Source organism: Typopeltis vanoorti, chromosome 15 (assembly GCF_054136105.1).
Source record: "Typopeltis vanoorti isolate ZY-2024b chromosome 15, IOZ_Tvanoo_1.0, whole genome shotgun sequence".
Classification (NCBI taxonomy): domain Eukaryota; kingdom Metazoa; phylum Arthropoda; class Arachnida; order Uropygi; family Thelyphonidae; genus Typopeltis; species Typopeltis vanoorti.
Window position 1 is genome coordinate 82288797 of NC_143563.1, and position 12103 is coordinate 82300899.

The window sequence follows — 12103 nt, forward strand, 5'->3', positions numbered from 1 at the left end:
TCATCAGTCAATTTGTTCCTATACTTATTTTTAACGTAATTCATTGAAGAGAAAAATTGTTCTCAATTGTACGTTGAACCGAAAAGAGTCAAAACCCCAGAAGCAAGTCGCCTGGCATTTGAATAATTAGTTGGGAAAGAATTCCAACATTTAAATCTAATTTCCTGTGGTGTTTCTTCCATAGTTAACTCATTTTCTTCAATTTGTGCTACCATTTCCTGAAGTTTTTTTCCAGAAGCTCCATTTGTAGTTCTGCAATTGATATTCTGAGAAAAACTTAAATATCTATTAATTTCAAATTGCAATTTAACGGATGTAATATAAATTTCATCATCTCCTGATGTTTTTTTTTTTTTTAAATCCTGAAATTACAGTAATCATTTCAGCGAATATTTTGCTATCAACTTTTTCTTGATTTAAATTAAATCTATAATTTTTTAGATTTTCAAAATATATAAATTTTTCTTCAGTAACATCTTTGAAAAACATTCAGTTTCTGTTCAAAGGTGACTTCCTTCAGTAATTGTAAGACTGTGTTTCCCTTCCCTTGCAACTTCGAATTTAGCTTAATAAATGTTCTGTCATATCGATCAAAAAACAAAATTTTTTTTTCCATTCTGGATTACTAAGAAGTTCCACATGATTTACGTTATAATTTTTTGTAGTTAAGAAAATTGCTACTTCTTTTAAGCACTGAAAAAAACGTTTTAATGCTTTTCCTCTTGATAACCATCGTACAGATGTAAATGTCACTAAATCTTTATGTTGACTACCTAGTTCCTCTAAAAATATGTCAAAAAGTGTGTGATTCAACGCCTGAAATCAGATGAAATTGATCATTGGCACAACAACATCCATCACTAATTTAATAAGCCAAAGGGCTATTTTACCAGCGAAATTGTTAATAGAAAGGGGGATAGTAAATCCCTTTATGCTTTTATATAAGGACTTCCTTCAGTAATTGTAAGACTGTGTTTCCCTTCCCTTGCAACTTCAAATTTAGCTTAATAAATGTTCTGTCATATCATATCATATCGATCAAAAAACAAAAATTTTTTTTCCATTCTGAATTACTAAGAAGTTCCACATGATTTACGTTATAATTTTTTATAGTTAAGAAAATTGCTACTTCTTTTAAGCACTGAAAAAAACGTTTTAATGCTTTTCCTCTTGATAACCATCGTACAGATGTAAATGTCACTAAATCTTTATGTTGACTACCTAGTTCCTCTAAAAATAAAAATCCCTATATGTAAGTTCGTGTTCACTTAAAACCTTGATATTCCAGGTCTACCTACTCACTGATGAGACCTCAAAAAAAGTTGAAACCGGTCTGGGTAGTGACCTCTTCTCATAATGTAAAACAATATATACATCTCTTAGGAGCTGGGTTTTACATTATGAGAGAATATTAAAGTTAGTGACGGAGCTTGCTCCGCCTTTGCATGGAGTTGCCCTGGTGTTGTACTACCCAAGTGATCATTTACACTTGGGTTTCGCCGATAGTTTTTTCGGCATGAAACTCTATGGATTTCGATGGATATCGATCCGAGTTTCATACCCGGCTATAAAAACATAAAGGGATTTACTATCCCCCTTTCTATTAACATCCATCACTCTTTTTAGTTGTGGTAATAATCCCAAAGAATTTGCAACTAAAGCTTCTTGATGCAAAATGCAATGAAATGAAATAATTCCATGTGGAGAATAATTTAACAAACCCTTTATTTTTCGCAATCATAGAAGGTACGCCATTCGTCACAATGCATACTATATTATTAATATTATATTTTTATTCTGTAAACTTGTTAGAAGGTTTTCTGAAATATCTTGACCTGTAGTGTGTCCTTTAAGTGTTAGCAGATCAAGAAGTTCTTCTCAAATACTGGAAGATGTGATATATTTAACCATCGCGCAGCATTGTGTGCCATATCGGAAATATCTGATTCATCAACCGCAATAGATATAAAATCGGCAGAAATATCCATAATTTGCATATTTGAAACTTTTGCAGAAATTGTTACAATCCGTTCCTTGACAGTTCTAGCCGAAAGAAGTAAATCTTTAATTTTTTTACATATCTCGTCCTTATTTTTCATATCCTTAAATAGAATTTCAGAGACATTATACATGCAATTTTTAAAAAATTCACCATCGGTAAAAGGTTTTCCCGCTTTTTGCTATTTCAAGGGATAACAAAAAACTTGCTTCAGTAGTATTCGATGAAGATTTCGTCCATGTTGGCAAATTTCTTTGTTGAAGCAATGTTTTCTTTTGTAATTCTTCAATAGCTTTTTTTTCTATTATCACCCTCAGGATATTTTTTACTGAAGTCTAAATGTTTACCTCAAAAATGTTGTTCGACATTACTTGATTTGTTAATTTGAAGTCATAGATGGCAAATTAAACATTACGGATTTCCATATACTTCTATAAATGCAAATTTCTCTATCCACATTTTATTGAATCCTCTGTTTTCTTCGATTATTTTTTTTTTCTTGAACTCATTGCAATCATATTAGGAGGGTTACTATCACAAATTTATCTGCAAGTAAAAACAAAATTCAACATAATAAAAATTAATTTGTGCATAACATTACCTGACACTAAATTAAACACCAGTTTAGTACCACAATAAATAAGTTAACTAACAGAATATTTATTTTGACAGTTAAAATCCATATGTATCTAAAAACTGTGGTGTTTGACAGGACAGCTGGTCAATTAATTCAAATTTTTGCCATGGCGCTAGTTACCTTAGGCAGGGTTAACATTTAGCGGTATTTCAAATGTAACTCAGTTGTCAGTTGTTCATGTCATAAAATTTCATGCCTAACACACGTCACATGCATAGTATCTAGCACCAAGAACAGACCGTGTCAAAAAACAATATTTAGTTGTTTGTATTAATTATGTATCTTTTAATTCAATATAAAAGAGCCACACTTTGTTTAGCCAAGAGCTTCCAGTTCCCGACCCCTGGTGTAATTGCTTAACTAAGTACCTTCCAGTATTTCATATAAACTGAAAAGGATAATGAACCATTTGATAACCTAACTATAGTATATCTTGGAAAGAGAAACAAATGTTAGTTTCTTTTTCTATAGCAAAGTGTATTTTAGCTGTTTAAATGCACTAAAAATGTATCTTAATGTTTCTAGACCATGTGACAAAATAGCAAACTTATTATCTTCATAGTATATTCAGAACATTGATTTATGTGTAGTTATGTTCAGTGCTTGATTTTCTAGAAATTTCACATAGAAATTGACTGAAGGGCAGGGAAAAAGGGTAACCCATTGCAATCCTATTTAGCTCTTTATATATTTTTCATTCCTTGTAAAATAACCTAAATATATGGTCAATTGAATAACTTAAATATGTCAGGAGAGAAATTTTGCTTTTGACTTTAGAAAAGGATGGTGGTGGTGTCACTGACAGACCCTTGACGTTATTAATAAAGTCAAGGGCCTCTGTCAATGGCATATCTTCAACAGTGAAGTAATAATAAAACTGACCATGATATCTGAAGATTTTAGGCTAAGATTTTTTTTTATTAAGATTTTTAAGTGAATAGAATTTCTAATAAAGGAGGGAGAGTTGACCATTTGGGAGGGCAGGTATTTTGCAAATTGTTTGGCAGGTTTGGAGGAGTGGTCTGTTTATGCCATCAACTATTGGACTAATTACTATTCACGTAGGAACAGCAGCTCTCATGAGTTAGAAAACAGTGGTTTAATACTTGCCCCCCCCCCCCCCACCCCCCCCCCACACGCGCGCGCGCGTGCACACACACACACACCTGTTGTGATAGCATCCTCTGAGCTTTGGCTTACCTGTATTAACTACTAGTATGGGTGATGCCAAAAGCCATATTACTGAGTTGGCACAAGACAGTAGTCTGTTTGTCTTAATTTAGAAATCATTCAAATGAATTATTAATGGATAAACTCCATTTACAAAATTCTGAAGTAATGTCATTCTTTTATTTATGCTCTCCTTCATTTTTTTCTTTGAATTTTTTGTGAATCTTGTATCACATACTTAAATGGTGTGGATTTATAGAGTTCTTGAAAGATGGCAACAACACTAATTTTGAAGGAAATGGTAAGATAAGTATAAAACTGTGGGTATGTAATTAAAGGTTTAATAGTTTATTCTTGCAAATAAGAAAAAAACTTTATTTTTTTAAAATAACAAATCAAATGATCTTGTGCATGATTTTAGTTTAATAGATGATTGGGTGTGATAATAAAACAACTATATATGTTTATTTGTGTCTTTTAGGATTTTGGAGATTATTCAGATTCATATTACTCTGTTCAGACTACTGAAGGCGAGCAAATTTCACAGCTTATTGCTGGCTATATTGACATAATTTTAAAAAAGGTAGGAAAGCACTATAATTGTTTTTATATGTTTAACATGTATACACACATACTCATGTTCATAGAACCACATCACCTTACATAAATATAGTTTTTAGTAGTTAAATGGTCATTTTCGTTGGTTTATCATTAGATATTTCATTGTATTGCATCATCTACCATTCCCATGGAATTCTGTATAATGTAATAGTTGCTGCTATTGTATCAGCATTTTTTATGCTATTAATAGACAGCAAGAGCTATTTTTTGCATTTTTGTGCTAAGATCCCTATGACTAATTATGTGCAGTTAACACTTCACAGAAAAAAAAGTGAAATTCAAGCTTTAAATAGAGAAGGCTGTTTCTCTCGTGAAATAGCTAAAAGAGTGTCCTGTAGTCAATCTACAGTGGTATGGCTGCTGTTGAAGGTGAATGAAATTGGATCTACTGAAAGGAAGAATGCTACTGTCTACACCATGCCAAAATCGAGTTCTAAAGCCATAAAAATCGGTATAGGTTATCCAGAGATGGATGACACACACACTGTGTTCTTCCCAGTCCCACTGACATGGAATTGGAAAGAACAAATGGGAGTTGTGACATCCTCTGCGACTGTCAGGAGAAGACTCATTCAACAGGGACTGATAACCAGGTGGCCTAAAAAGAAGTCCTTGTTAACTGTTAACCAAAAATATGAGATTGGCTTGGTTGAATTGGTGCAGAGAATATGCCAAATGGATCCCTGATCAGTGGAAAAGAGTCACTTTTTCTGATAAGGAAAAAGTTTAACCTGTTGGGTGCAGATGGCAGACAGATAATTCAAACACGATCAGCAAATAAATTCAACCCTGATTGTGTGGTTTCAGCAGTCAAATTGTCAGCCAGTCAGATGATCTGGAGCTGCATGTCATACCATGGTGTTAGTTGCTTGCATTTCACAAAAGGTTCAGTGAATGTACAAGTGTACCAGAAAATTTTAGAGAATTGCTGCCTACTACCAGTTTACCATAACAACATACTGCATTTTTCAGGATGACTCTGTCCCTTGTCATAGGGAAAAAAGTGTATGTATTGCTATTATACTGAAATGTACAATACGAATTGAGTTAGTACTTAAAAAAAAAAAAAAAAAAAAAAAAAAAGCTTTAGTTTTTGTTGCAGGTTTATAAGTGACTCAATGAGCACTTGATTCAGTGACTACTGCAGCCATGACTCAGCCAAGATCTCAACCACATTGAGAATTTGAGGTACCAATTAGAGACTGAAATACACAAGAAGGAGAAGCTGAAAACACTTCAGGAGCTCAAAAAAAGCCATTATAATGGTATGGAACCATGAATTTGACAGTTGCATCTATCAGGAAATTTATTTTGCCAATGCCAAGATGTAATAAAGGCAAGAGGAGGACCCACAAAGTACTAAACAGCAAAAATTGAATACTTAGTTTAATGTTAGTAAAACTATGTAGTTGAACTAAATTTTGATACCGGTATTTATTTTTCCAGTGAAAATATCACTGTCCACTCCATTTTAAAATATTTGCAAGTTTGTCAAGTTTGTTGTCGTTTCCTGAATATGTCACATCTTGTACTAAAAAGAGACAAATATTAATCAAAAATAAAAATGTTATATTACCTTCTTCATTATTTGTGACAATTATGTTATTAACCCTTTTTTTTGGAGTGCTTAAGGGTCAAAGCTGTATAACTTAGAGGAGACCTCCACATAGCCTTTAAAGGAATGTGGAGAACCACTCAGGGCTTCTGATCTAATGTCCAATCCTCACCTTCTCATGGTGCACCCTGTTGGGTATCTACCTGTATACTGAATGAACGAGGATGGGCTGGCAATCTGGGATTTAGCCGACCAAATTGTATTCTTATTGGTTTAAATCAAAATACAAAATGATAGTACAACATGACAAAATTTCATGCTGACTGGAACGTCGCCTGGTTAAACAAGCCCCCCCCCCCTGTTCTTTTTGCCAGGGAACCAGGGCGAACAGCAAAAAGTCAGCTACTGGAACAAATCTGAAAACACACCCCAACTCAACATCACCAGAGTTCAAGATTGGTACTATCAACATAAGAAGCCTCATTGGCAAAGAAATGGAGCTAGCTGAGGAATTGGATAGGTACCAGATTGACATAATAGGGGTGACTGAAACAAAAAAGACAAAAACTGGTGAGATCTATCTGAGCAATATATACAAAATATTATATTCAGGCAATGACAATCAAGGAAAAGAAGGACTAGCCATAGTATTCAACACTAAATATGAGGCTAATCTTCTTGAACAGCAGGCAATCTCAAGTAGAGTGATGTGGGCAAATATGAGAATGGGGAACTGGACAATGAGACTTATTTGTGCCTATGGTCTCACAGAAAGTTCCACTAAGGTAGAAGTGGAGGAATTTTTGAGGCTTTAGAGAAAGCTACTGACACAATGAAAATGGAAAGTTGGTCCTTGTTAGGGATCTAAATAGTAGAGCAGGAAATAATTGTCAGACATACAAAAATATTTTGGAAAAATTTGGAGAAAAGAGCAAAACTAATAATAATGGCAAATACCTGTTGGATTTCTGCTCAGGACATGGACTGGTTATTACTAACACCATGTTCCAACATAAAAATGTGCAAAATTCACATGGAGAGAAGAGGCAAGGAATAAGAAAAGTCTCATTGACTATGTTATTGTTGATAGTGATGTTTTCTCCCTGGTGCAGGGCACTAGAGTGTACAGATTTGAAATTGGAAGTGATCACTATTTAATCTTGAGCAGTATAAAATTGAATTTCATATTGAAAAGAATAACATGTAAGAAAGTTTTAAAGCGAATAAAAGTTGAGCAGCTCTCAAATGTGAATAGAGTAAAATATACAAAGATTATTGAAGAAAAAATGAGAGTTTGAGAACAGTAACCAAATCTTGGAGATTCAATGGCAAGCTTTGAAGAAAATCCTGATTGATTCAGCCAGAGAGGAATGTGGTGAGGTTGTCTGCAAGGATAGAAAAATCATGACTCCATGGTGGACACAGGAAGTTAAAGAGGCAGTGAAGGAAAAGAAGAAATCATATTAAAAGTTTCTGGCAAATAAGTCAGCTTGTGCTCTTAAAGAATACAGAGACAAATATAAGAAAGCTAAACACTGTGTAAAACTAGCTAAACAAAAGTCATGGGAAGATTTTGGTAAGAATATAGAAAATAAATATGAGAAAGGTGGCAAAATATTCTGGAGGCTGTTGAAAAAGCTCGGAAATGGAGGAAAGAGTGCTGTAAAAGGTATTAGAGATGATAAAGTTGACATGAAAACTAGAGACAAAGTTATCCTTGAAGTATGGAGTCCTGTCAGGTGTCTTCTCCCTCCAGGAGATTGACTACCATGTGTCTCCACCATGTCCTATTCTGCGCCTTTGTGCTGCATTCCTCATATGAGAGATAGGTCCAGTCTTCTATATTTTTCATCCACTCCAGTCTTTGTCTTCCTCTCTTTCCCTCAACAGTTCCTACGAGAAGTGTCCTTTGTAGGCAATTTATGTCTCAGAATATATCCAAAATTGCTGACTTTTCTCTTTTTAATTTCTTTCATCAGGCTCCTGTTTACGCCTACCATCTCTAGTACCTCTTCATTTGTCTTTCCACGATATCCTCACAATTCTTCGCCACATTTCAAAGGCCTCCAGTTTTTTCACACTCAGATTAGAGAATGTCCATGTCTCTACTCCATATAATAATGTAGACCATATGTAGCATTTGGAGATTCTTAGTCTTGTTTTCAGATTTAATTCTCTAGATGTTAGTAGATTTTTCATACTGTTGAAAGTTGACCTTGCAATTTCAGTCCTTTTTCTAATTTCATCTTCTGTCCTGCCATTCTCTGTGATCAAGTGTTCGAGGTATATGTATGTTTACACCTGTTCTAATTTATTTCCTTTTATATTGATGCATATTTTTGGTATTTCCTTTTCTCTTGAAAATATCATGATTTTTGTCTTTTTAAAGTTGAAACTGAGGCCATACTGTTCGCTGTACTTGAGGGTTTCATCTATAAGAGTTTTGAGGTCATATTTGTTTTCAGCTAGAAGAACCGTGTCATCTGCATATCTTAGGTTATTAATATTTCTGCCCCCTACAGTGATTCCTTTGAGGTTACTAATTTTATTAAATATTTCTTCTGTGTACAGGTTAAAGAGAATCGAAGAAAAGACACAGCCTTGCCTCACACCTTTCTGAACTGGGAATTCTTCTGAGGTCTCTCTATTTATTCTCAAAGATGCAGTCTGTTTCCAGTAATGATTAGTTATTAGATAAAGATTAGTTTTTGGATAGTTTGGTGGACTGGGCTAAGGAAAATGAATGTCAATTTAATGTGGCAAAGTGTATGGTTATGCATTTTGGGGTGAAAAGATTAGCAGCAGTATATCATATTGGTGGAACTGTACTCCAGGAGATTGATGATGAGGCCAGGGATTTGGGAGTGTTGGTGGATAGGGAGTTGAAGTTTAGGTGGCACATCGCAAAAGTGGCTAAATCAGCTCATCAAATCACTTGGCTTCTGAAAAATACTTTAACAAGCAGAGACAAACAAGTTATTGTTCCTCTGTATTGAGCCTTGATAAGACCCCATCTAGACTACTGTGCCCAGATATGGGCACCAGGGTTTCTTCTGGATGGGGAGGAGGTTGAGAGGATCCAGAGATGAATGACCAAGATGATAGCAGGTCTGTGGAATGAACCTTATGAGAACAGGTTGAAGATTTGTGGGTTGCAAAAATTGGTTGATAGGCAGAAAAGGGGTGATATGATTGAGACATTTAAATTACTGAAGGGTTTCTATAAGATTAATCCAGAAGATATTTTTGAGAATAGGACTGGTGATGGGAGGACTAGGGGCCATACATAGAAGCTGGGCAAGAGAGTGGTTGACAAGGGTGTTAGAGCTAGGTTTTTTACTTGGAGAGTGGTGAATGAGTGGAATAAGCTGCCAGTCTGTTGTGAATGCTATGACTGTGAATGAGTTCAAGACGAGGTATGATAGATACTGTGTGAATGTCGAACAGTTGTTCTTGACATGATGTTAGGGCTTTCCTCGATGAGTCTGTCGGCTCCTTGGAGTTTGCCCGAAATAATAATAATGATAATAATTAGCCTAATGTCTTTTCCAACCATGCCTATTTTTGGAAAGATTTCAATTAATTGTTCATGTTAAACGTTGTCGAATGCCTTTTTGTAATCTATTAAGCAGAGATACACATCTTTTTGTTTTTCTAGATATCTTTCTATCATGGTTCTGACATTGAAAATACCTTCTCTTTTACCTACATTTTCCTTGAAGCCACTTTGTGTATCCTTTATTTCTATGTTTATTTTTCTTTTATTTCTTTCAAGAATAACGTATAGAAGGACTTTTGATACTTGACTGATGAGAAGATGTCTTGAACTCTTCACATCTTGTAGCTTTTGTTTTTTTGGAAATTGGAACAAAAATTGAGTGATTAATATCTTTAGGTAGAAATCCAGTTCCATATATTTTATTGCATAATTTTGTTAGAAATTTCAGTCCTCCTTCATCGAGCCCTCAACTATTCTTCCGAGATATTATCTATACCTGCAGCTTTATGTGGTTTTAGTTTTCTGACAGCATTTTCAACTTTACAGAGTAAAATGGATGGTCCTTCTAAATCAGTCTGTTCAGGACTATCATTTCTTTGTTGTTCGTACACTCAACTGCTTACAGTCAGGAATACATATCCATACTTGAAGTAGAAAAAGCCATCAAAGGCTTGAAATGTGGAAAAGCAGGAGTAGATGATATTTGACCAGAAATGCTGAAGTATGATGATATAAAAGTCTTACAGTGGCTGCACTGCATAATTCAGACGGCCTAGACAGATGGATGAATTCCCGATGATTGGGAATTCATCCCAATTCAAGTACTTCATAAAATTAATGCCAGTAGAAATCTAATGGAATAAGGTTATCTATTTTTATTTTAACTCAAAATTGTTGTGCGATTAAAACAAAAATGCAAGTTGCCTGTTCTGTTGTTTCATTTATTTTGTTTTATGACACATTTTCAGACACCAGAGTCTTCCAAGATTTGTATTGAAAATAAGATGTCACATATCAAATAAATTTATACAAAATTTGCAGAGCTTTTTGTGTATATTTGATACATATTCTTATATATCACATTTCTTGATGAAAAATGAACTGTCATCATTGTCATGACATTTCTGATATGTACCATTGTGGGGGTTGGACAGTACCGGATATTATGATAGTACAGGGAAACCTCGCTTAATGCAGTTTTTTTTTTTTTTTTTTTTTTTAATGTTTTGCCCATATATAGGAGATTGACTGGTCAACCTATAGTACATTAGTACCGTATATGGGTGGTGGGTTGTGAAAGGAGAAACTTGTTTATGTTTGATTTGAACACCTGTATGTTGTATTTCTTGAGTAATATGTCAGGGGGAAGATTGTTCCACAGTGCTGCAGTAGCAGGGATGAATGAGGAGGAAAAGAAACTTGTTCTGTGGGTTTTGAGGTGTACTGTGAAAGGATGTTGGGCAGCTGCTGTATGTGTTCCAATGGGCTTAGTACAGGGTGGGGGAATTATTGATGCTGTTTCAGATGAACATTTCCCATTGAAATTTTTCTAGAATATACAGATTGCAAAGACCAAGCGTGTATATGAAAGTGGGGGGAGTGAGTTGGTGAGAGATGTGTCATTTATTAGTCTAATTGCTCTCACCAACTCATGATTGTACAAATGATTTTTCATTTGTACAGCCTTGGCACATTTTTTGGAAAACCAGGGTTTAGTTAGGAGACGGCAGGTCTGAGTAGTGTGGGGAATATGTTTTCATGCCAGTGAGGATCACTTTGGTGATGCGTTCAGTGCATACGTTTGGACTGGAAGACCGGAAACAATAGTCTAAACATGGGAATGAAGCATAGTAGTCTCACTGTCCCATTTGGCACCCTTATAATGCTAAACTACTCTTGTGTGGGAGTGACTGTGCAAACGTTGTTACATGAGGGAGAAGCACTATGTTGTGGTCAGAATTGCCCAGGGGGCTCACTACATTCATCAATTCATTAATGCAATTAATTAATCCATCGATTAATATGCCCTAAGCGAAGTCGCATTAAGCAAATACAATAAACAATAGGAATAATTATAATTCATCCATCAGTTTGTATAAATTTAGGGAAAAAAAATTACAGTATAAGCTATGTTAGAGGGTAGAATCCTCAAAGTTAATAAAAATCAATTGCTTAAATTTTTATTTAATGTTTAAACATTTGATTAAGCTACTTTTTTACAAAAAAATTAAGTAAAGATATTTGAATCGTGCTTGACTTTTTCATCTTGTCATGCCATTTGCGATAGCTGGTGATCGCTTTATCAAGAATTCGGCAGACTTCAAAGCTTTGTTCCATATCAGGATCAGCATCAAACAAAATTTCATTAACATACTCAATGTGATTTGAAAACCACCCTAAGTTCTTTTGCAGTTAGCTTGTTAGTTGTAACATTCTCTTCTTGTTCGCACTCCTTATCATCTTCTTCTTATGCATGCTGTTCTTCTTGTTGAAGAAGATCATACTCGCTTAGCTGTTCTAAATGGGAATCGAGCAAGTTTCTCGCATCTTTTTGCCTGAATATTCCTTGTACTAAGAGGTATGCTTTTTTTGGTTATAATGCTCAATCCAGAGTGATAGAAG

General features: G+C 34.7%; 1 protein-coding gene across 1 annotated transcript in view; it reads left to right on the forward strand.

Moving 5' to 3' along the window:
- rhea (Talin_middle and talin-RS domain-containing protein rhea) overlaps positions 1-12103 on the forward strand; it is a 709058-nt gene that overhangs the window by 269003 nt on the left and 427952 nt on the right. Inside the window, exon 13 of the mRNA XM_090405775.1 lies at positions 4288-4389. Within this exon, the coding sequence (XP_090261901.1) occupies positions 4288-4389 (102 nt within the window). The remainder of the gene's footprint in view (positions 1-4287; positions 4390-12103) is intronic.